Source organism: Cucumis melo, chromosome 9 (genome assembly GCF_025177605.1).
Source record: "Cucumis melo cultivar AY chromosome 9, USDA_Cmelo_AY_1.0, whole genome shotgun sequence".
NCBI classification, from domain to species: Eukaryota; Viridiplantae; Streptophyta; class Magnoliopsida; order Cucurbitales; family Cucurbitaceae; genus Cucumis; species Cucumis melo.
This window is the reverse complement of record NC_066865.1, coordinates 16,585,991-16,612,931: the sequence shown is the minus strand read 5'-3', so window position 1 is coordinate 16,612,931 and position 26,941 is coordinate 16,585,991. Positions and strand designations below refer to the sequence as shown.

The 26,941-nt window shown below is 33.9% G+C and overlaps 1 protein-coding gene and 1 long non-coding RNA gene across 2 annotated transcripts; both read left to right on the top strand.

Annotated features, from left to right (window-relative positions):
- Positions 1-2,383: 2,383 nt before the first annotated feature.
- LOC103504416 (prefoldin subunit 5-like) lies at positions 2,384-25,462 on the top strand. The gene is made up of 5 exons (XM_051090283.1): positions 2,384-2,532; positions 2,625-2,728; positions 3,402-3,479; positions 14,451-14,543; positions 25,324-25,462. Exons 1-5 carry the CDS (start codon positions 2,427-2,429, stop codon positions 25,336-25,338), a joined length of 396 nt encoding a protein of 131 aa, XP_050946240.1. The 5' UTR covers positions 2,384-2,426; the 3' UTR covers positions 25,339-25,462.
- On the top strand, positions 8,173-8,855 carry LOC103504224 (uncharacterized). Its single transcript, XR_540982.3, has 3 exons — positions 8,173-8,537; positions 8,655-8,741; positions 8,820-8,855. It is a non-coding gene; the product is annotated as an uncharacterized LOC103504224 (long non-coding RNA).
- Positions 25,463-26,941: the final 1,479 nt, after the last annotated feature.

Below are 26,941 nucleotides of genomic sequence, written 5' to 3'. Positions count from 1 at the left end.
TTATTTATAGTATTTAAAATGTATTTTATTTGTAGTACAAATTTCAAAAGTATTGATTTTGAAGACATGAGAAATGATTTTAAACTTCCAAACATGCAGTGGTTGGAAGACATACATGATCACTCACCAACACAACAAAAAAGGAAATAGAGGACTATTTGAAAATCTAGAAATGACACATTCCGTATGATGGTTTATTGGAGATATATATATAGACAGCGAGAGAGAGATAGAGAGAGAGTTAAACAAATGTAAACGTCTGAGGATTTATAATTGAAACAAAAATGTAATAAAACAACTAAGTACAGGAATATATAGATGGACTTCGTCAAAGAAGGAGTTTTATAACCGTAGTACCTCGTTTACGAATGCTTCAACCTTTACAACCTGAAGATATAGACAAAAAAATAGTTTGTTATTACATATGCGTGCCGGTAAGAATAACGTATTGTAAAAAAATGAATGACAAAACGAAAATGAAACATACCTTAACCGAAACGAAACTTCACAAATCCATGGAACGGGTCAAAAAATCAAACAAGGTGTGAGTACATAATGTATGTAAAAGAACATAGCCTTAGAGTTAATTTGATTACCGCAAAGACGTTCAAGAAGAACGCAGTTACGGTACCATTTTTTGCGGTGGAGTTCATAACATCATATGTAAAACAGAAGCAACCAAATACAGACATAAAATACAGCAACCATTACTTGTGACAGTGCAGAAGGAAACAAAGCATTACTTGTCACAGTGCAGCAGGAAACAAATTTACAAAAACACTCTTTTGTAAAATACAGACAAAGGCAAAGAAGGCGAAACACAGAGTTAATTTGATTACCGCAAAGACGTTCAAGAAGAACGCAGTTACGGTACCATTTTTTGCGGTCGAGTTCATAACATCATATGTAAAACAGAAGCAACCAAATACAGACATAAAATACAGCAACCATTACTTGTGACAGTGCAGAAGGAAACAAAGCATTACTTGTCACAGTGCAGCAGGAAACAAATTTACAAAAGCACTCTTTTGTAAAATACAGACAAAGGCAAAGAAGGTGAAACACAGGGGCTGAATTGAAAAAAAAAATTAGCATAGTTGAAAAAATATCAATTGTCGTTGGAAACATGATAAACATACCATATAACAAAGAATGGAATGCAAGTATAACAATGGAATTTGAATAACATACCAAATACAAATGCAAGTATACCAAAAAGGATAGTTAGTTGAATATGGAATGGAAGGAGGAAGGGTCCATTATATAGTAAAGGGAGTATAAACCAGCAGTAAAGAAACCCAACAAGAATCCCATAAAAAAGGGGATTTCACAAATTCAGTCAAACTTGAAGGAAGTAGGTAATCTTTTTCAACAGAAGCACACAGTATCCATGACATTATGACATTTTTTTGAACAGTAGGCAAAACAAATAAAAACATGTTCAACAGCATGGATATTACCACAAAATTTAGCTCATTAGGAGGCAGAAGAACATATGAATTACAACATATGAAATACATGTGAATAACAGAGAGTGCGGATGATAGAAGAAATTCGGAATTCATATGAAAAACAGAGAGCGCGGATGATTAATGAACTTCACAGACGAGGCAGTAAACAAAATTTCAACATAAGGCCTAAATTAAACTCAGCACCGCGAAGAGGAATAAATATTAGACTGATAATAAGAAAAAAAATTGCATAATGTAATCAGATTGACCACCACAATGCTCATCATCGGCTGACCATACCTTTGGTGCACACCGAAGACCCCTGCCGTGCTCCGCCATGCCCGTACTCGAATTCCTTTCACGATTTAGTGTAGCATCTACCATAAATGGTTGTTCGGTATGAAAAAAGTGTAGTAAACTCGTTCTAGGACTGGCAAGAGTGGGGAGCGGCAAGGGTTTGTTCGGCATACGAAGGGTATGGAAATATGGAGAGAGGATGAGAAATGTTTCGGAGGTCACACACGTTGGTGGCAACCGATCAACGAAACAGAGAGATTAAGAAGGGTTTCGGGAAGAGTAGGGCAAAAAATGGAGGACGAAGAACACGAACATCTCCTTCGAATTCAACGAAGGAGATGTAAATTAATTTCAAGACGGAAAGAGAAGAGATCGGTAAAAGGGAAGTAATCAGAGAAAAAAAGGGAAGATAATGAAGGGAAAACGTTAGGAAAATCGCGAGAAGATGTACGGCATCAGATCGGAAAATGGTAGGGTTAGGAGACGCGTACGACGGCTAAGGAAGTAGAGAAGATAGGTTAAAAGGGGGATTAGGATAACCATAATCCCCTTTCAACAAAATACTTGGGCCAAACAAGGTTTGGCCCAAAATCTTTTTCCTTTTCCCTCTAAACCCGAGGCCCAAACACACCCTAAATATATTCGGAGCAACTCAGAGCCTTCAAGGAACAGACTGACATGGAAGTCAATCTCCTTCACGACAGCCTTAACAACATTCGCACAGCCACTTCTCGCCTCGACATTGCCTCCGCTGCACTCCACGATCTCTCGCTCCGTCCTCAAGGTTGGTTCCTTTCTCTTTTTTTCATTTCTTCTTCATAATTTAATCTTTTTTTTTATGTGGCTATTTGGTGATTTTTTTTTCTGTTTTCTTAGGCAAGAGGATGTTTGTGCCTCTTACTGCGTCGCTTTATGTTCCTGGGACGCTTGATGAGGCCGATAAGGTCTTGGTGGATGTAGGCACTGGATACTTCATTGAGGTCAGTTTTGTTGGAATTTTGTACTTGATTCTTGATTCACTTTTTTTTCTCACAAAAAAAGCTTGAAATTCTATTCGGTGTTTATTTGTTTTTATTTACTAAACGAGCTTGATTTTCACAATTTATTGTAGCGCCCTTTGTCGAGTGATGCCGATACCCCATTTGATAACCATTTAGTTTTTGAAAATAGATCTTTTTTCTCACCATTTCTTTAAAATTGTCTTCAATTTTCTCAATATAAGATTTCAATCTTACCCAAATATAAAAACCGAAAACAACTTTTTAAAATTTGAGATTTTAGTTTTCAGAACTTGACTTCAGTTTTGTTAGACAGTAGATAATAAAGCAAAGAAACCTATAGGTAGAAGTAATGTTTATAAGCTTAATATTCAGGAAACAAAATTTAAAAATAGAATACAAATGGTTTTCAAACAGGATCCAAATGACTTACTTAAAGATTTACCTTCTAAATAGAGCACTTTATCTAGATAAATCTTTCCTACCTATCAGAATTTGTTCTGATTAATTAGCATTGGTTGATGCTGGTTGTTATTATCGATTAGGAACTTACTACTCAATGAGTAAGAGTTATGATCCATCTTTGTCAAAATAATATCAGTTTATCATGTATTGATGTTGGTAATGTGTTCTCATGATCGGATGGTTGAATCAGAAAACAATGGCTGATGGAAAAGATTACTGTGAGCGAAAGATCAAATTGCTGAGGTCGAATTTTGACCAACTAATCGAGGTATTTTTACTACTTTGGAGTTGAATTTGGAACAAAAAGTTCTCATGTTAGCATGATAGCAAAAGAAGTGTTGATATCTGAACGACTGAACCATGTATTGTAGTTGCATGATGTTAATTCTGCAACTTTATTTGTGAATGAAATATAGCATAAAAACGTTGGTAGTTGCTATGATCATAACAAATTTTTCAAACCAAAAAATGAGAAGTTTATTTCAAAACGTTTTAAAACATGAAAAACTAAATTGATTGAACGCGCATAGTATTTTTTAAAACAGGAAAGAACAGATGAAATTGCTGTTAAATGAGGTCTTAAATATTTGAGTTTTCGTATAAAATTGTCTTTATTTCTAATGTTTTTTTTTTTTTTTACGTTTATCCAATATTCTTCTTTAGAGATGCAAAAATACCCTATGATATTCCATGTGGGAAGTCAGGTTCTAATATGTTGACTTTGTGCTATGTCTATGATTGGAGGTGAATGTTCTTCTGTCATTTAATTTTGAAGCAGTCCTCACTAGCACTTTAGGTACTGGACATGATCGTCGGTAAGGAATCTAGAGCTAGGGAAGACTAACCCATGAGTAGGTTTATTTCTGAGTCATTTGATTTTTGGTAGACTTTATTTAGCAAAGTAAAGTTTAGTTGTCTGAGGAGTGTGACTTGTGAGGCCTTCAGAGATCCCAAAAATAGTACGTCATATCACATCTACTTAGCTCTTTGAAAGAGACGCTGTGAGACGAGAGCTCTTCCCAGAAGCTCATGATATAACCTTAAAGATTCTCTTGAAATATCCTTATTAATAATTTTCTGAGTTTCTCACAATAGTATTCACAATGTTATTTTTGAGAAAATTAACGACTTTCATTGAAAAAAAATGAAAGATTACAAGGTCATCCAAAAGAACCAAGCCCACAAAAACACCCCACCCAATATAAGGGGTTCCAACTAAGTAAAATGTTACTAAAGGAATAGTTGCAAAAGGTCTTCGATACCAAAGCCCAAAGTGACACATGAAATCTCACTAAAGACTAGACCTCATGAGGATTCCTTTCCCTACCTCTAAACACCCGATCATTCCTCTCATCCCAAATATCCCAAATTACAATACCCACCCTTGCAAACCACAGAAAACGGCCTTTCTCTTTGAAAGGCAGATGGGGGAGAAACTCCTCGATTGTTGTCCGAACACTTCTTTGGCCAGCAAAATTGAACTCCCGCAAGAAAAAGCTTCACATAAACCGCTCATACTGACACTCTGAAAAGAGGTGATCAAGGTTTTCCTTTGCCTTCCGACAAAGAATATAACAGAAAGGCCCAACAAGCAAGGTTCTCCTACTAACAAGCCTATCAATAGTGTTCACACATCCAAGCTAAACTTGCCAGAGAAAGAGGCTCAGTTTCTTCGGAACCTTATTGTTAGACCTCCAACATTGTTTCAATATAGCAGAAAAAATAAAAGAAAGAATTAGAAACAGAGGGGCATCAGGGTAATAAGATGATCACCGTTAAGAAAGTTGTTAGAATTAGTTGAAGTTGTTAGTTAGTTGAGCAGTTAGAAGAAGAAGAGTCTATATAAAGGGTCTTAGGCATAAGAGAAAGGCAGACTTTGAGTGTAGAAGTTAGGCTTGCATTTCTTGAGAGAAGAAAGCAAGAGAGATTGTAGCATTGTAATTGAATTGAGACCTCCTCAATTCAATCCTTTCATCAAATCAATTAGTAAAAGGTTACTGGAATTTCACTTTGAATTTCGGCTCCTATCAAATTGGTATCCGAGCCAAAACGATCCATAAAACAGAGGAAGAATGGTGCAGACCAGAATTGAAGAAAGAATGGAATCCTTCGAACAAGAAATAGTCGGAATCAAGAAAGAATTGATGAAGATGCCGGTGATCGAATCGACGCTGATCGAAATAACGAAAAACATGGAGATGATGCGTTTACAGTCCGAAAAACAACAGCAAGCAATTCTGTCATACATGGAAGCGAATGCGAAAGAGAGGGCGATGGCCGGAGAACGAATGAACGAATCGGATATTCAGAACTCGCCGGCGACGAAATCGAAGGATGGCAAGGCGTCTTCCAGTCACGATATCAGGGAGACCAGTGCGGAAAGAAAAGCCGATTCGGACGTAAACACTAGTGATCGAAGTAAATTCAAGAAAGTAGAGATGCCGGTATTCACCGGAGAAGATCCGGAGTCGTGGTTATTCCGAGCAGAGAGATGACCTGGTAGGTTGGGATTTTGTTGGTGCTTTGTTCTTGAATTTCTTTAGAAGTTTTGAAGTTTCTATCAGCATTGGTTTTCAGTATTTGTTGGGTTTTCAGTGTTTGATGGAGGCCTTTATATTGGTTTCAGCTTTTGCTCGCAAAAGCCACAAGTCATCCAGGCATTGATCATAGGAATGTTCTATGTTTTTCAATCGTTTCTTTATGTTTATGACTACTCCCTGGGGGAGTTTGTATACCTTGAACATCTATTCCTTTCCAGTATATCGCGATATGTGGTTTCTTGTTAAGAAAAAATATCCATGATAGAAAACCCCATCTTCAAGAATCTAGGCAGGTCAAATCGTCAAAGTTTGTTTGGCCAACAAAGAGAAGACAACCAGTTCTTACATTAATAATTTATTGATGAGTTGATTAGATTTGGGTGGGTATGGATAAAAGGATTGGAAGCACCGGTGCATTTAGTATAGGCCTAGGAGGAGCTCAAGCTCTCCCTCAAGTTTATGCTTTTTATATAATATACATAAGAAAACTGAAATAATACAAATATTAGTAGCTAGCCTAATGGTAAAACTGTCCTCCAGTCTCCTCTAGACCCAAGTCCAAACCCCACTTTTTACATTTTTTCCATATTATTTTTACTGAATTATAAATTACGGTTAATAAAATTTATGGATCCACCACTGATTGGAAGGGTGGAGAGTCGTTGTTTGTTTGTCTCAATAATTTGTAATTTGTTTGCACCTCCCACTTTGTTGCCTTTTTTAAAAACCTTTTTTTTTGACTCTGTGTACTATCATTCGTCTTAATGTAACCATTAAAGCAGATAATATTGATAATTTATCAAAACAAAGAAAATCTTGAGACTTCCTCTATTAGTTTGTCTGAAGATCTCCAGATTTGTTTAAAAAATTGGACAAGGTCTTTTGAGCCCTGGGGTCCAGAAAGAATTGAGGGGGAATCCCACTGAAATTTTTTTGACCACAAACCTTTTGTTGCCATCTGTCTAGTAAATAATTTGTAGAAAATGTTCATCACATGACCTTCAGTTTTAGATTGTCTTCAGGAATTTGTACCATTGTCATCAATCAGAGATCTCTAGTTTTTCTTTTGTCCTCAAGGACATCCTAAGTGTGGAAAAAATTGGTGTTCCCTTCCCCCTCTTTGAATTGAGAAGCCATGAATCTTTGAGCCACATCCTTTGTCCATTAGTAAATAAAGCCGTGATCCTTCCTAGTCCCATAAATAGCTTAATCTTTTTGCTAGCAGGCAAGCAAGGAATATGAATCTTCTAAGCTGGATCTCCCTCTTTCTCTCTCCTTTTTTTTGCGATTTTTTTCTAATACTTTGGCCTTTAGGTCTGTAATTGTTTCCATAGCCTTTTTGTATTTTGGTTAACAGAAACTTTTCACTACAACAAATCTGGCCTTTAATGTCGGGTGGAAAAAATGAAAAATGGGCTTTAATGTCGGTTTTCAAAAAGCGGATGTTTAATGTCGGTTTTAAACCGACATTAAAGCTTTATCTTTAATGTCGGTTTAAAACCGACATTAAACATCATGTTTTTTAGAACCGACATTAAAAGTCTTTTTTATTTTTCTAATTTTGTAAAAAGTTGAATTTTTCTCTCTCTTACTTTACTCTTTTCTCCTTTCTTCTCTACCAAACCCTCTCTTTTCTCTTTTCTTCTCTACCAAACCCTACGAAAGAAAGGTTTTCTCTCAACTTTCTTCCCTTTCTTCCTTTCTCAATCTCATCACTTTCTTCTCTGATCAATCTCATCACTTTCTCATCACTTTCTTCCTTTCTCAAGCTTCTTCCGTTACCGCATCGCGCTCGTGCCTCACGTGGAACACTCACCCTCCTCACCACCGGTACGTTACCGGCTCGGGATGTCCGTTGTTGAGCGATTTTGGTTGCAATATCCCGGCACCGGAGGCTCATCCAGCAAGTCAGTTTTTAGCGAAATGGTTCGAGGCACGTGGGGGGTCGCCCGGGAATGGGCTTAGGCTGTGTTCGCACGTGGGGTGTGGACATCAACACAGTATTGTTGATGACGATGATCAGCTGGCCGCCTCCTCCTCCTCGGTGTTGCAGAGGACAGTGAAGAGCCTTCACTTCGGCGACGGAGATGAGAAAGAGAGAGTCGCGAAGGAAATTGAGAGGTTGATTAAAAAAGAGAGCGGTAACTCGAAGGTTAGAAAGCTAATTGTGGATCTTGGAGTTATTCCTGCTTTGGTCGCCATGGCGGACTCCGATCACTTCGCGGTGAAGGCCTTGATTCAACTTGCTAATCATACTTTCTTGTAAGTTCTAATTAACAATATAACTATTTTGATCCAGTAGGCTATAATTCTAATGAATTTTCAAAGGTAATTAATACTAACTTAAAAGTCCAAATAAGTTAGTTTATAAAAAATTAGAAGTTTAGTTTGTAGCGTTAGCTTTTCAGTCAATGGAGTTCTTTAATGTTTTGCCCAATGTTCTTGTGCAATAAATAGCTTAAACTCCATTTGATGATGATTTGGTTTTTAGTTTTCTGAATTTGAAATTCATGCTTGTTTCCTCTCATGTTCCAAGCTGGACTATCAACTTTATTAAAGAAACACTTGAATTCTTAATCAAATTCTAAAAATGAAGTTATCTAGGGGGATTTAAATAAATATTTACCTTTTTTTCTTCTTCTTTTTTTCCTATCTCTCGTGCTCACTTTTTTTACTTTTTCCTCTTCTGTCACTTTCTTAGGTCGGATGTTCTGGGTCAATTCATGCCCTTTGTTGGAATGGATTGGTCACAAACAGGTGTCACAAATTTATTTTCTGCTATTAAGGTATGTTTTCATCTCGTCCTCATCAGTTGGACGATCGAATGTAATGAACTATGATGCAATGAACTCTCCCAGTTTAATTTAATTTAATTTAGTTTACTTTATTTTATATATTTTTAGGAAAATGGGTACCAATTGCTTTTTCTCAGTGCACGATCAATTTCTCAGGCGTATCACACCCGCCAATTTCTTTTCAACCTTAAGCAAGTAATGTATTCACTATTTAGAGCTTAAATTCTTGACTTAGTATCCACGATTGATCTTTCCTGGTTTTTACCAATGCAGGATGGGAAGGCTTTACCAGAGGGGCCTGTGGTTAATGGAAGTGCTGTAGTTGCGATGGTGGGGAAGAATTGCTTTGCCATTGCCAGTGATCGTAGACTTGGTGTTTAGTTGCAGACTATTGCCACAGATTTCCAGAAAATTTACAGGATTCATGATAAGCTATTTCTTGGCCTTTCGGGGCTTGGTACCGATGCTCAGACACTGTATGTTTCTGTTGGTGGATTTGTTTGTTTTGGTCTAATTTGTCATTGCTTACCTCCTGCCCTTGAAATGAAGGTATCAACGGCTTGTTTATCAGCACAAACTGTACCAACTTCGTGAAGAGAGGGACATGAAGCCTGAGACTTTTGCTAGCCTTGTCTCAACTCGTCTTTATGAGAAAAGGTTGGACAACTACTTAGTTATTACTTTCCTCTTTTTCATCACCCATATTCTCTATTTCTCGTTATCAATGAAAAAATATGGATGGGATTTCTATAGGATTTCCGCGGCTTCCTTTGTGTGTCTATTGATTCTTCTACCAATGTAATTCTTGTCCGTTGGTGTGAGAGTTTAAGCTAACTTGAGAGTTTATTGCTTGTGAACCTTTCAATGCCATACAGTACATGCATGTAGACAGACCATGTTATGGAATTGGTATATGTTTGTCTGAATAATAAGATATTCTATACTTAGTTTAAAATAGGATTGCAAGTTGAATTTCTGGATAGTTGAAATGTGAATAAAGTTAGGAACTGTATTGGATCAAGTGTCCATCTCAAGATTGTTCCTAGTATCTAGCCTAACATTGGGAGGCAACAAGAATGAACCTTTACTCTCAGTAGGATGCTAGTTAGTTTTTCACATATGCCATGAATATACCAAAAGGTTAGTGATAGGAATGCAATTAGAGATATTATAAGTGTATATTAATAATTAGGTAGGCGGTGGTTATGGGGTTTGGTTATAAATAGAGGGATTGTGGAAGGAGGAAGTTAGCATTGGGTGAGTGAATAGGTTGTTTTCCCTGGAAAAATCTTAAAATTAAGCTTTCTGGTAAAAAAAAAACCCATCTCCTAATTCTAGCTTTGGGGTGCTGAAGTTTTCCTAGCTAATTGTGGAGAATGGGTTGTAAGCATAATTTGAAGAATACTGCGATAAACATATAAATAGGCTAGGCATGCTTGGATTTGTGAATAATACCTTTGAGCTCAATTCCTCCTTCACAGTTATTCGGCGGGCTCCTCATGAGTTCAAGATTGCCTACTTGGAGGTTAGTTTTCCTTCTATCTTTGTTGATATTTTTCTTTGATATTGAAATTTATACAAATTTTACATTCTTCATTCTCACAAGTATACTTTGATGAGTTGCAGTTTCGATGCATGACTGTTAAAAATGTATTTTTACTTGGATATTAAGCATTTTTCAGGATACAATTCCTCAACTTAGAAATTTTGAATATCATACGTTTACATGTGTTCTGACTTCTGAATAAGATGGCTCATAGTCTGCTTTTGTAACTTCTAGAGGATTCGAGAACTATTTCCTCCAGATTACAATCCATTTTATGCTGGGTTTGGAAACAGGGACACGGATGAATTTAGCTACCTTAAAGTTGGAATTCCAAAAGGAAAAATCTTCATTATTAATCCCAAGGTATTTGGGGGGGTTGTTGTAAACCGCCGTGTCGACACGAAATCTTATACTTCTCTTCAAAGGTCAGTATTGTTTGTGTTCTTTTCTCTAATTCTCATTAAACAGAAAAATGATTTATGACGTTCTTTATCAGTAATGAACTTTGAGCTTAGAAGTTTGTTAGTTTCCTTTGCTTCAAATACTATTTTATTAACTCTTGAGTGAAAATTTGGCAAATATTCTCTAGAAGAAAATAATATATCTATAATGCTTGGGTCCTTAAAAGCCATTTCAAGTTGTTTCATGCTTACAGTCTCATTGATCGCTTTACTTTTCAACTTATTGTGTTGATGTTGCTTATTTCTTTATAGATTGATATTGGTTTTCATAATAATGTTATGTAAAAAAATGTTGATTATTCATTTGGCGGGCAATATTATGAGCTAATCAATTACAAGACTTCATAGGTTGCCACATAAAATGTTTTTTTTTATTTGGGAAAAGGATTGTATATGATTGCATCTATGGAATATTTCTAATAATAGATTGAAGAGATTTAGGAAAGCCTGATGGCTGAGGTAGACTAAAGAGAGTTATGTGGATTGGGGTGGATATAAAATCTTAAAAACTTTTCATCCTTCTCTGCAATTTTAGTACTTCAAACAACTTTGTTATTCTATATAAATGGTTTATTTGGATATTGTTTATAGATAATTGAAGTCATATCGGGTTGAAAGCTAAGCGATTGTGCAGAGATTGCCAAACGACCGTTGAAAATTGAAGACTGAGAAGGCATTTAGGATTTTTAATTATTTAATTCTTGTATTAGAATATTTTTTCATGTACTATTGTAGAAGGTAAAGAACTCTACAATATATAGAATATATTAAATAACACCGAAAAAATACATAATATTAAGATTTTATTTTGTGTATAAAAGACAAATATTATAGTTTCTAACATAATATGAATTTCATTGATTTGTTGGCGTGTGAAAAACATATTTATCTACATTGATCCAATGTCGGTCTATAGGACAATAATGTGACAATTAAATAAAAATAAATTTGTAAAAATGAATCCAAAAACTAGGCTTTAATGTCGGTTTTAAACCGACATCAAAGTTCAACCGACATTAAAGGGCTTCAATAACACTATCAAAGATGTCGGTTGAAAACTGACAAACCGACATTAAAGAGGCCTTTAATGTCGTTTTTAAACTGACATTAAAGCCCAACCGACATTAAAGGGCATCAATAACACCATCAAAGATGTCGGTTGAAAACTGACATTAAAGGCCTTTAATGTCGTTTTTAACCCGACATTAAAGAGGCCTTTAATGTCGTTTTTAAACCGACATTAAAGCCCACCCGACATTAAAGGCCTTTAATAACGCTCACAAAGATGTCGGTTGCCAAGTGACATTAAAGGCCTTTAATGTCGGTTTTAAACCGACATTAAAGGCCAAAATTCTTCTAGTGTTTGGTCTTGATATTTTCACTGAAACAGTTAAAATTGTTGGTATTTGGACTGTCATAATCCTTTAGAACAAAGTGGAAAGTTTAAATATCTGAAAATTTTCTAGCATGAAACTGTTAGACCCGCGATACGTATTAAGTTTTCCCTTCCCCAGGTGTTTAGGTGTTGAGGCCAAGCAAGAAGGGTAAAATGAGTTGCTTCGCGTGAAAGCTAAGCGAGCAAGCAATGCTCCTTTTGTGTTTCCTTATAGTGAGGGAGAGATTATACTTCTAAATACCTTGAAAGTCGAGGACTGCATCAAAGTTATATGAAGGATAAGATAGACATTCAAGATTTAAGATTTACCTCTGTACTAGGTCAAAGAGAACTGTAATGTAAAGCATTGGTTTAAGTAATAAAAGACGTGTTAATTTATTTCCGCTGCGTTGTTATGTATATTTTTGGTTAAAGAAAAGTTAAGCGAGTTTCTAAGCTAATTGCTTAAGTTTTTTAATTTCGCTGCACTAAGTTGAGAAGGTCTCTAAAGTTCAAAAGTTGGAGCTCTGTGTTGAGACCGAAAGAGAAGTTATTTTGCGGTGTGATAGTCGCTAAGTGTCTAGGCGATACGCCTTCATCTGGTCGCATGAAGTGATCTTTGGGGCGGGACATAACACCTAAGATACTTGAGAACAATTTTAACTATCGTCCAGTGGTCTAACCCTGGGTTGGACTGATACCTACTAAGTATTCTCACTACATAACAAATGTCTGACCTAGTGCAAAACATAACATACATTAAGCTGCCCACAACTGAGGCATAGGGAATACGTCTCATATCCTCAACTTCTTGAGGTGTCTTAGGACACTGTTCCTTAGACAAGTTAACCTCGTGCCTAAAAGATTATAAACCTTTCTTAGAGTTTAGCATCGAATATCAAACTAACATTTTGTCGATATAGGATGCTTGAGACAATGCTATCGTTTTGTTCTTACGATCCTTTATGATTTGGATCCCTAGAACATATTGTGCCTCTCCTGAATCAAGTATCCAAACATTTTGGTCATTTTCCACTAAACAAGTAAATCTTATTTATCTTCCTTTTCTTTCTTCTTCTCAGCAAGGTACTTAGGGCAACTTCTCTTCTAATGTCCATCCACATTGCAGTGGAAGCATTTATCCTTGTCGGCTACCTTAGCCTTCCTTTTGCCCTTGGCAGTAGCAACAACAGAACCCTTTCCCTTCCCTAATTTCTTCTTTTGGATTTTCTTAGTCCTAGAAGATAAAGTTGTAAGGCCCTGATCCGAAAAAGACGTATCGATAAGAAAAACCTTGTTGAAAAGTTGTTCAAGTTAGTATTGAGACATCTCGTAGGGAAGGATGTAAAACACTACAAGAAGAAGGGGTTATGCTAACGCAAGGATGTGTCGGCAGATGTTAGATCCATATCGGGAAAGGCTACGCCTACGTAGAAATTTTCGTCGACAAGAGTGCCGTGAGAGATGCATCGTTAAAGGCACTCTCGACACATAAACGGGACGACTCGACAAAGGGTTATTACCGGCGCACTGTTGGCCGACATGGTCAACACATCGGCAGTAGGGAACTATCGACTTTTGTTAACGGCGTCGTAAATACCTTACTACCAACATCATCAAGTACGTTGGTGTCGTCTAGTACGCGATGTCGGTAGTGTTATCTGATTTAAATTCATTCTAAAAACACAATTAACGTAAAATTAGTAAAAAATTATTAAAGTTTCAAATTGAATTATAATTAACGTAAAATTAAAAAGAAATTATTAAAATACCAAATAGAATTTATATTAATATTAATTCAAATATTAAAAAAGTTCACGTTCGTAAGTTATGAAATCACATGAATAATAAAAAGTAAAAATGAAAACTTGAAACATAGTTTTAAGCATCGACGACAATTTCTCAACTTCTGTGCATTGCCTCAGCATGACTGTAGCTAGTATGATCATAGGGACATGTGCAGAATGTGCAAAGAGGAAAGTTGAACATTATTATGAGATGTGTCGAGAGAAATACGAGGTTGCTTCAAACAGAAACAACACTTACTCTGGTTGTTCCAGAAAATTGATTGGGAAGAGAGGAGCAGTAAATGACAAGATCGATAAAAGAACAGTAATCCATAGAAAGTTTCCTACTTTCATATTAAGTAAATATGATTGATAGCTTTTTTTAACAATCAATCATATTTAATCAATATGAAAGTGAGGAACTTTCTATGGCTTACCTGTTTGGTTCTCGATATTGTCATTTTCTGCTCCTCTCTTTCGAATCAATTTTTTGAACCATTAGAGTAGGGTTGTTTTTGTTTGAAGCAAGCTTGTATTTTTCTCGACGCAACTCGTAATAATGGTCAACTTTCCTCTTTGCACATTTTGCTCATGTCTCTATGATCATACTACGTCAAGTTCATGTTGAACTCTTGACTGCTACTATTTGAATTTTTTTAAGCTCCTCCATTGCACGTAAGCTCCTTTATAGACTTCTTACACTATTTCTTTTATTTCTTTGCTGCTTCAATATAGCAGATTGTAATTCTAAAATACGCAATGAATTTGATATCAAACATACATACAATATACATTCATCCATCAGCAAAAGTATATCACACTGCAAAGGTAATTTTTTCTTCTTTACAATCAGTAACTTTATCGTTATCACCTAAGCATACAATCATATTAGTATTATGTATGTGGCTTTCACTTTATCACTATTAGATGTAAAGCTAAATCAAAATCTAAATATATGACTGGCAGAATGTGGTATTGGCAACTTCAATCTTACATCCTAACAACACTAAATTCGAATGCAATACTAAAACCTACAACTAAGTCAAAATCTAAAACCTAAAACTAATTTAAAAGCTAAAACCTAAAACTACTTTGAAATCTGAATACTAAAACTATTTAACTAAAATAAAAGTAAAACAAAGTAAACCACTTACTGGAATGAAGAGCGACGACGGCAGATGACGACGAACGGAATGGAGCGCGTGACAGTGATTGCTCTCATTCTCGGCCTTTCTCAACTCTTCTCGGCCTTCTCCTTCTCATTTTTTGTGAATTGCAGAATGTGAAGTTAGTCTTTTTATATAGAGGAACTCCCGACGTTTCACTTATGATGTCGACATAAGATCCCCAACTCGCGACGTAGTCACCTATGTGATAGAAAAACAGAACTCATGAACAACGGAAAACAGAATCAAATATTACTCTATATGCATCTAAATAGATTTAAAATTTAACATGCTTTAAACTAATTTAAACCATGCGATAAAGGTAGATGATAAGCTTACCTTTGTAGTTCCAGATCTTCTTCTCTTCTGAAGATCACGAGCACAGGACAACCACTAATATTGACCTACTAATCTCAAGACTTAGAATCGAGTTGTGAAACTCGTTCAATGAAGGAGAATTGAGAGATTGAGGGAGGTATATCGTTGAAAGCTTTTTCGAAAAAGTTGCAAAAGCTCCTCTTCTTCTGTAAATTGAAGCTTAAAAAAGAGAATTACATGCAAAATGCATGTAATTAGTTTTATGAAATCTCAACACCTAATTAATCCATTAACTATTAATGGAATTAGTGGCTAAGTTATTTCATCATATGTTGCCACCTTTCCCACTAACATTTAGTGAATTTACTTAAAATTAGTCCAAGGGAAATTTGGTCATTTGACCAAATAAGTCAAAATCAAACTTTGAATTTTCCTAGTCAAAAGTAAACTTTTTGACTTTTTACTATTTTTTCCATCTTGACTAATTACAACCTTCCGCGCATGAATCTACATCCACTTTTCTAAAATTAAAATCATATTTGAATATAAATCTGGTCAAAGTTTAGTATTTCAAAGTCAAAAGTAACATGTTGACTTTTACAACTTTGACCGTTTCAAATCATTCCAAGCTTCTAAATATGAATCCATATTCATATTTTTAGTATTTAAATCATATTTAAACATAAAGCTCAAAGTTTATAATTACTGACTTATATCATATATACTTATCGGTTTCTCTCTCTTTACGTATACCTAATTCGAACAATTTGAATTATTCCAACATGTTGTTCTAAGTTAATCCCTTATGAGCTAGTAGGGGCCATATTAACTGGCTAAACCCTTTTAGACCGAGCTAATCAACATTTATTAACTAATGGGTGATTCCACTAAAGTCTCGTTGTTGCACTCATCTCACTATTGATATATTTTTGTCCATCTGATATAACCATGATAAGTAAGTTGACACTTCACAGGTTGTAAGTAATCTTGGCTGGTTCAAAATACCGTTTTAACCCCGAGATTACATCTTGTTCCTTAAAATCTGTACATGAACGATTTAGGATTACATCGTTCATATTAACTACGGAGAGGGCCACATCCATAATGTTTCTCTAGAATAAGGTGCCCAGCCTTATTCATACACAATAAACTATTTGGGCTATTAACTCGAAATTAATCCATGTTTATGTCTCTACATAAAGTTCAAGTATACTGACAAACTTACTAAAATAGCCTCGAGACCTTTGTTTATTGGTTTTAAGATTATAGCATTCAACAACAAACTTATTTAAAAAGTAATTACAAAGTGCGAGTTTTAGGACATAAATTCTAACATTATGGTGTCGGGAGAATCCTATTAAAAGCCGAAATGTCACACATCTCACGATGTTATCTATCCTACTTAGGCAGAGTTTCAATCTCTCACGATGCCATGTAATTTGACGTCATGATATGGTTGTCATAATTTTTTAAATGTTCAACCTTTACCGAAGTAGTCAAAGAAATGTCGACAAAAAGGTCGACCTCTTGCGACGTCTTGCATGTAACATTGGCAGTAATTAGGACAACGACGACGCGTACATGCATGATGTCATGAAAGTCTATATTATTATTTAAATTAAATGTTTTCACGATGTCTCCTCGTGCAACGTCGTGGAAGCCTCACCCTTTGTCAACGTTATTTGTGCGACGTCGCCAGAGCTCCATATTGCCAAGGCTTTCTTCATGATGTCGCAAAAAGATTCTTCTTACAACATCCCTTTTCCCGATGCCTTTTTTTCGCATTGGTAGACTTCTTATTTTTGTAGTGAAAGAAAGTATGTGACGTGAAGAGAAAAGCGTTAGACTAAGGACTCTATCGCATGAAGGTGAGTAACGTGATAGGAATAAATGGCAAGAAAGGCAATGCACTGAGTGAGGCATTGGAAGAATACCGCGAGAAGTATCGGTACCCGAGAGATTGAGGCGAGGAAGTAAACGTCTTGTTAAGCGACATAACAACTCGCTATGGGAAAATAAATGACAGCTTCTTTGGAAGAGAACAGGAATAATCAGACAATTAAAAGTTTGGCTTCCCAATGAGATAAGGTGTGCATCACAAGGAAAAGTCAAATCACCACTGACAGAAAAGCAACGTGTCAAGTCCAGATTGATAGCATAACGCAGTGCATGCTAAGACGATACATGTAAGGCACATAAGTGACCCTTGGATGTGAAAGGTCTCTATAAATAGGCCACAAAGCCAAAGAAAAGGATGGTTTTTCCAAAGAGAAAAATGTAGATTTTCCTGATGAGGGAGAAAGGAGACGGTTTCGAATGTTGAACGGACGGATCCTTCAGGTGTCAGACTAAAAGGGAAAGCTAGAAGATGGGAAGGAAGAAGCCAAGGCTAAGTATTTTGCGTGAGTGAGACCTTGTCTTTAAAAGCTGTTATTTAAGTGACAAGGCTAAGTATTTTGTGTGAGGAGACACTGTTGGATATCCTAGGTAACTTGCATGATAATCGTGGAAGCAAATCCTAGGTTAGCGAGGGGAGAATTTTAGGTCTCAGAATGACCTTGCTATTTTAAACGTTGTATAGTTGGTAACTCGTAGTGTGGTAATTGAATGGTTGTGGTTATGCAAGATATGTTAATTGTTCGCTACGACGAACTTCATCTGTTACGACTTACTTCTTATTTTGTTATGGATTCCTTGTGATTTTCCCAAAAATGTTTTCTTAAAACCTGTCGCTCACTAAGTCCGTCTAACTTACGTTTTTAGTGTTTCCCTCCCCAGATTTTTAGGCGTTGAGGCGTACGAAGGTAGTTTTGAAGCTGCATAACCAAACTAAGGAGGGAAGGCAGAGTGTTTCCGTAGTCTTACATGACGCGTTAGCCATGAAAATTTCTATTATGCCTAAGGGGTCAATTGGTAAGCGAATTGCTCTTTAGTGCAATACCTCATTTGGTGAAGGCCTAACCCGGTGAGCTAGAGAGTCAAGGAGCTGAGTTAGGGGAAGAGTAGCCCTAACACAGTTTGTTAAGAGAGGTAGTTGGGCAACCTAGGTGGAGTAGGAAGTGCCATCTTTACACCTCTAGGTACCCTCTACAAGGAGCAGTGATAGTGGCAAAAAGCAAGAAAGAAAACTCTGGAGGATGCCCTTGGGGTGAATTGTTGAGGACTAGAGGACAAAGGGTTGAGATTAGAAGTCTTATACTCATGAACATCTTGGCACAAAAGAGGCACCTTGGTGGAAGAATAAGGACTCGAAAAGACTAGAGGGCTTAGTTTGTGCAGGTAAATGGTAATTTGTATATGTAATTTATAAGTCTTAAGTTAATAAAGAAAGGAGTTCAAGTTTTTCGCCGTGTTACATATGTGTATTGTTTTCTTTAAGTTGTTTCCACTTTAAAAGAAGTGAAAGTCTCATGGCTGAAGGAGAAGAGCTTCATTAAGAGACAAGAGAAAAAGAGTTATTCCGCTTACTAGGCATTCAACGCGTTACCTCATGAGAAGTTTGCAATGAATGTCTAGGAAACACACCATCCATTTGGTTGGGATGCAGTATTTAGGGCGGGGAGTGACAGAAGGTGCAAACTTGATTTCAAAGGATGAACACTTCTGAAACCTCCTGCAATCGTCATCCTCTTGAATCGATAATGTTTGTCTTTCTGTCCCTTATTTTTCATAAGTGACTAAAAAGTCTGAAACTCTTTTAGGAGGGTAGCATGTTGTACTCTATCTTGTTCACGACCGCATTGCTGCAGAATTGAAGGAAGCTATTAGTAAGACATTCCAAGATAAAGGACACCTAGTTCTACTCGTCAACGACCGTTTAGTTCATTTCTGTCACATTGAAGTGGACCATCATGTCGCAAACATGTTCTTTAACAGATTGGTTCTCTTTCTTACGGGCATGTGAACGATTTAATTGCCTCGTATCGGATCTGAATGGACGGTTGCCTAAACATCTCCTGGAGGGAGTCCATAATTTGTTTTACAATGACCATGGACTCATGCTTCTTGCTCAATATGTCAGACATACTGGGCAAGATGTAGATGTGGGACTTGTCATTGGCCTTTGTCCAGTGGTCATATATGTCCCTGACAGTCTGAGATGCATTTCGAGTAGAGGAAGGAAAACATTCATCTATTAAGATAAAGAGTAGATCATCGATTACCAGAATCATATTCAAGTTCAATTTTCACGTCGCATAATTTTCACCGGTTAATATTTCATTTTTAAGAAGTAGCTGAAATAAAGGGGCGTTTGCAAAAATAGCAAAAAAAAAAAAAAAAAGAAAAGAAAAATTATGATAATGGGGCTCATGTCACTACATTTTCTAAATTGCAAAAGTAGCAAATTTTAAAACGGATAATCCTCTGATAGCCCTCTGATAACCCTATAATATATCGAATTGCTTATTATATTTATCATATTTGCTTTTTTCTAAATTTCATTGTCATCTGATTCAATTTTCCTAAAATAAATAACAAACAATTGACCATATTAGTTATCTTTGTCTTAGCCCATTACAAAAAAAAAAAAAATCCAATCAATTCATAAAAAACAAACAATCAAGGAACTCTAATCAAACAAAAGATTTAGTTATTGCAACGATACTTCAAAAGTTTAGAGCAACAGTCACCGAAGGGTGATCAACTACTTCTCTTCTAAATTGACACAATCTCAACTAATTAATAATCTTAGAATCATCATCATCCTCTTCTCATTCTGAAATGAGAAATTTATATAGAAAAATTACATGCAAAATGCATGCAATCTATTTCATATAAACTCAACACCTAATTAATCCATTAACTATTAATGGAATTAATGGCTTCTAATTCATTATAATCTGCCACATTTCCTACTAACATTTAGTTAATAAGGAAATTAATCAAAGGAGTAATTTGGTCATTTGACCAATTAAGTCAAAGTCAAACTTTGACTTTTCTTAGTCAAAAGTCAACATTTTGATTTTTTGCTATTTTACCCGTCCTGACTAATTGTAACCTCTCGAGTATGAATCCGCATTCATTTTTCTAAAATTCAAATCATATTTGAATATAAATCCACTCAAAGTTTTTATTTTTCAAAGTCAAAAGTCAACAAGTTGACTTTTACAACTTTAACCGTTGCAAAAACTTTCCAAGCTTCTAAATATGAATTTATATTCATATTTATTTAAATCATATTTAAATACAAAGCTTAAAATTTATATCTAACGACTTATATCATATATACTTGTCGGTTTCTCTCTCTTTTCCTAATTCGAACAATTCGAGTTACTTCAACATATTGTTCTTAATTGAATCCATATGAGTTAGTAGAGGAACCTAATGGACCTATAGATCATGGGCCCCAAAGATTCAAGATTAACTGGCTAAACTTTTAAACCAAGCTTAATCAACATTCGTTAACTAATGAGTCATTTCACTAAAGACTCATGTTGCACTCCCCTCACTATATATATATTTCTGTCCACCTGATATAACCATGATGAGTAAGTCAATCCTTCACAGGTTGTTCATAATCTTGGCTGGGTTAAAATACCATTTTACCCTCGAGATTACATCTTGCTCCTTAAGACCCACTGATCCACTATTAAACAATTGGTTTAAGGTTCAACCTATAAACCTGAATCCTTCTCGGGCCAATGAGAAGGTGGGGTCCCTTGTTCAAGACTTGGATTCAGTCCTTAAGGGAACAACTTATCTACTATCCCAGAAGTGGGTAGGAGTGAATTCCATCTTGCACCCTGTGTTCTTAGCTATCCACTTGGTCTTATCCCTGAAATGGGAGGCTTATTGGGCCAGCGATGATGAGCTGCCCTCACCTATGCAGATCTAAAGATACTATCGAATGAATAGAAGTTCATAGTTAGCTCAGGATTAAGATCAAGTTACTTAGGTCATCATAATTGAAATAGTCAATTTATAGTTTACGGTGTTATAACTAAAAGTGACTTTTTCGTGGTTCTAGTCTTATGCAAACCATTTACATAGGATGCCCCCACTCCCATGTCTTTACATGAATGATTTAGGATTACATCGTTTGTACTAATTACGGAGCGGACCGCATCCATGGTGTTTTTCCAGAATAAGGCGCCCAACCTTATTTATACACTATAGACTATTTGGGCTATTAACTCGAACTTAATTCATGTTTATGTCTCTACATAAAGTTCAAGTATATTGACAAACTCAGTAAAATAGCCTTGGGACCTTAATACTTATTGGTTTTAAGATTATAACATTCAATAATAAACTTTATTGAATCAAATAACAAAATACAAGTTTTAGAACATAAATTCCAACAATTACGACATTCGTCAACAGATTTAGGTTCATAATCCTCATTTTTTTTATTGATATTATGTGCAACATTATACGCAAAAATGTTGTCCACAACTACATCAGTTCTATTTCACATTTTTCCTGTCATGGTATAGTTTATCGAGATCTCATTGTTATCTTCATATACTTGAGTCTCTTCAATATTTTTACCATTAGTCGTGTCTAGGACTTTTTCTTGAATGGTTCTATTGTCAATCAAGTCATTTCGACTATTGATGACTTTTATTTTTTGAGGATTTTTATCCTTTGAACCTGTTGGTCTACCACGCTTTTGGCGCAACGCTGATTCATTAATTGTATCAACTTGTTAAGTTGGGATTTCAATTCTAGATGGAGCATTTGCAGCTGGAATATATGACTTGATCACTTTCTTAGTATCTGTAAATGCATCTGGCATTTGGTTTGCTACACTTTGTAAATGAATTATCTTTTGAACTTCTAGTTCACATTGCTTTGTACGAAGATCTAAATGAGACAATAACTATATATTCCAGGCAATTTTATTTTCCAACTTCTTAATTCCTCCCTCTAATGTTGGAAAGATTCAAATCCGACATATATTCCTAACCTTCTTTGAGGTCTTATTTTAGTACATTGTAGTGGAGCAATTGGAACATATACTGCATAGCCAAAAATTTGCAAATGAGAAATATTTGGCTCATGGCCATAAGCTAATTGTACCGGGGAATATTTATGATAAGTGACGCTGCATGCAGAATAGCATGACCCTATATAGATAATGGAAGTTTTGCTCTTATAAGTAATGGTCTGGCAATCAATTGTAAACGCTTGATGAATGATTCTGCCAAACCATTTTAAGTATGAACATGGGCTACAGAATGTTCAATATTTATCTCAATTGACATGAAATAATTATTAAATGTTTGAGATGTAAATTCACCAACATTATCAAGTCGAATGTTTTTTATTGTATAATCAGGAAACTGTGCTCTTAATTTGACTATTTAAGCATGTAATCTTGCAAATGCAAGGTTTCGACTTGATAATAAACAAAAATGTGACCATCAACTTGATGTGTCAATTAAAACCATGAAGTATCTAAATGGTCCACTTGGTGGATTAATTGGTCCACATATGTCATCATGAATCTGTTCCAAAAATGTACGTGACTCAACTCCCACTTTGGCTGGTGATTGCCTAATAATCAATTTTCCTTGAGAGCAAGCAATACATGATAATTCATTGGATTGAAGAATCTTCTGATTCTTTAGTAGATGTCCATGAGAGTTTTCAATAATTATTCTCATAATTATTGACCCAAGATAATCCAATCGATCGTGCCAAACAGTAAATATATTTATGTTCATGAACTTTGTGTTCATAGTTGCATATGTTTCAATTACTCATATATGAGTATAATATAATCCAGAAGAAAAGTACGAGTGCTTGGATGTACGATAAGTACGAGTCAAATGACCATTTATACTACAATGGAAGCATTGATTTTCACCACTTTTAAGTTTCTTATTTTGTAGAGTCTTCCTTCTATGACCATCTTTTGTAGTTTTCCTGAAATCTGAATGATTATTACCACAGTTACGACCTCGAATTATTATTTGAAAATACAGCATTCGCTTTAAGGAATGGTGTTGCTCCAGTTGGTCGAGATTCATGGTTTTTCATTAATAACTCATTATTTTGTTCAGCCACAAGAAGGCATGATATGAGTTCAGAATATTTTTTTAAAACCTCTTTCTCGATATTGCTGCGCAGGAGCATATTTGAGACATGAAATGTTGAAAAAGTTTTCTCTAACATATCTTCATCAGTAACTTTTTCTCCGCATAACAATGATTTTGAACAAATTTTAAATAATGCGGAATTATAAGTACTTACTAATTTAAAATCTTGCAACCTTAAGTGCATCCAATCATATAGAGCTTTAGGAAGAATCACACTTTTTTTTTTTTTTTATGATCATACCTTTCTTATAAACTTTGCCATAGTTTGTAAGGATCTTTTACCGTAAGATATTCAATCTTTAGTCCCTCATGAAGATGATGTCGAAGGAAAATCATGGCTTTTGCCTTTTCTTGACTTGAAGTCGTGCTTCCTTCTTTAATCGTTTCTCCAAAATTCGTAGCATCCAAATGAATTTCAGCATCAAGCACCCATGATAGATAATTATCACCATTGATATCAAGAGCTAGAAATTCTAATTTGGTAAGACTTAGACATGCTAAAACTATAAGAAAGAAATTTACTTATATTAGAAATTTAATAAACATATCAAACATGCACTCTAAGACAACTTAGATAATTAAATATCATACTATGCAAATGATACAAAAATCAATGGGACCAAGATATAATAATTCAAAACAAGCATGTTAATGTACAATTACAAATAAAAATTACATATTATGAAAATTAACAACAATCACACCAAAAACATTAATTTTACAACATACTTATACATAACATGTTAAAACAACATACTTAGGTAAATTGATAAAAGCATTTAAATCATAAAAACAATTGCAAAACTTATACTAATAGAAAGTAAATAACTAAATTATAGACACAAATCATAAAGAACCCATAAACTATACATAAATTTTCAAATAATTGAATTACGAATCAAACATAAAAAAATCACATAAACCATAAACATATCTATGAACTAAACCATAATCTTATCATGAACTAAAAATATTTTTTAACAAACAATTAGTCATGTAAACATAATATGTAAAATTACAACATGCAATAAGTATAATTACATTCTCAAACATTTAAACTATGCATGATATATACATGGATTATTTCATGCTATGTTTACAAATACCAAAAAGAAAAAAAAAACTAACTAATATTATAGCCTACCTTTGCAAATGAAAAATTATAGACTTGTGCTGATAACATATTATAAAATAAAGAATCAAAAAACTAAATAAGAACAATGCAACAACACAAAGAAGAAGAAAGGAATAAGAGAAGACAATTGAACTCAATTGTGGTGTGATTTACAAATACGCACCTCTATTTATAGGAGTATATGTTATATTATGGAATTCAATGGGATGGATGTTACAACATGAAATTGAATGAGAGTTATATGAAAATTGTAACATATGTAGGTTATGAATATTCTACATTTATAATATATAATTATATTTACAATATACACCACAATTGTTGCATAAAAGTCATGAATAATTTTATAAATGGCACATGTCTTCCAACTTTTAACATATTAGTTGTGCATTAAATTTATCTTTTAACAAATTATTTTATATAGGAAAATATTTACTAACAAAATATTACAATCTATTCGTTATGACCACGATAAACTAGAATGGATTACTATATGTTTCTATCATCTTATAATTAATATATAAAAGGGTAAGATATTGAAAAAATATTTTAGGACAACTTTATCCTTTAATTTTTTTTCAAAATTCCATCTACACTCTTTACAAATGGAATGTAATTACTTCAATTTAATTAAAATTCTTTTTACTTATTATCAATAAATTAAATAATGGTTGTTACAAATTTATTTACTACCCAAAATTCAATGCAATTAATTAAATAATAGTGGTTGTAAATTTACTTATTACTCATTAATATTAAAATGAAACTTACATACTCAATTTTTGAAATTCTATCCAAATATATTTGTATATATATTTGAAGGTTTAACATGCTTTCCAAGTATGCAAACTTTTAAATTAATTGAGGAAATGGAAATACAAGTAGGTTTTCGTCGTTTGAAAGATATTTATATTTATATTTATTTTTTTATATATAATTTGAAGGTTGATTTTTTATAGCAAGATGAACTTTGGTAGAGCCCTCATCTCTTACCAAATGATGAATTTGTACAACTAATTAGGCAAAATCAGTTATCGAAGTCTCGCGTTTGAGTAACATTTCTCTTGATTTTAGAGCTGAATTAATATTATCTTTTTGTGGTTTGTGAAATATATATTGATTAATTGTGAATCCTAATTTTGTTTCTTTCTATAATTTTGTGAGTTTTTTTTAATGAAAAATAATGAAGATGAGGGAGAGAAAATGTTATGAATATGTTGATGTATATATTGTATGACAAAGAAGAGAGGTAGAAGTGAAATTTTTTTGGAGAATATCGTATCATAAAACTTTTTAAAACATATTAGTTTCATTTACAAAATTTTCCTCAAATGTTAAACTTTATCAAAATCAACTTTATCCGAACTTTGATAATTAAATTTGTTTATATATATTTCGTAATTATTATGATATAATAAATAGTTTTTTTTTAATTAAAATACTATAATTTTGAGTTAGTTCAATTAAAATTATTTTATTATGATTTAGCAAATGACGATAAAAAAATCTTATTAAAGTTATTATTGTCGCTAAATAATTTCATCCAATATTTACGATACGTGAGTATATATATATTTCTAATTAATCGTACAAAGGATAATTGATAATTTGTTCAGTAATAACTTTCGATAAAAGTTTAAGATTTATTAAAATTACATAAATTAAAATTAGAAAAATGAAAACCACAACCTCACTTTTTACATGTTCTAAAATACTAAAATAGTTTTTAGAATTTCTATGAAAAAATTAGAAAAAGAAATATCAATCCAAAGTAATCTTTTTGGCTTTTAACATGTTTTCACAATTGTTTTTTTTATAGAAAACAAGGAGATGAATTAAACCCTAAAAAAATTATAAAAGACAATGTAATTTTAGTTAAATATTAATATTTTAAATTTTTTATCTCTAAAAAATACCTGAAAAATATAATTTCATTTAAAAATAAATGTTAAACAACAGAGGAAAGAAAAATTATTGTAAATGATAAAAAAATTTAAAAATATCTACAAAATACTACAAAATTTATATATTTTGGGAATGTTTTGACTTATTTTGCTATTTTAGAAAATACCGAAATATATAATATTAAAATCGTAGACATAGAACAAATTCAAAATTTTTGGCGATCTATTTGAATTAAATTTTGAAGTACCTTGGACAATATCTAATTATATTATCTGAATCTTCTTTATACAGTATATATACACATTTTAATCCCTAAAAAATTGCTAGAATTGAATTTGAAAAATTGTACAACTATGTTATAAATAAGAATGATGTTTTAAAACACAACAAAAATTGAAATGTTTAGAATCCAACTTTGGTCTAATACATTCATTGAAAACAAAGAAACAAAACAAAATATCTTAGATAGATAAAATGGTTTCCTCTAAAGAGAAATAAAACAAAATATCTTAGATAGATAAATTGCTTTCTTCTAAACTAAAACAAAAGGGGAAAAACGTATAAATGTCAAATAAGCTTACAAAATGAGTATTTTAATTCAATTGTAATTTAAAAATATAACTCAACACTTTATTGTGCAATATATATTTTAATGAA

Bases quoted from the DNA above. Each gene is read 5' to 3' on its own strand.
- LOC103504416 (XM_051090283.1), top strand. From the start codon at position 2,427: ATGGAAGTCAATCTCCTTCACGACAGCCTTAACAACATTCGCACAGCC. The intron at 2,729-3,401 runs GTCAGTTTTGTT...TGGTTGAATCAG, and splicing joins GCACTGGATACTTCATTGAG to AAAACAATGGCTGATGGAAA. The intron at 3,480-14,450 runs GTATTTTTACTA...GCTTCAATATAG, and splicing joins ATTTTGACCAACTAATCGAG to CAGATTGTAATTCTAAAATA.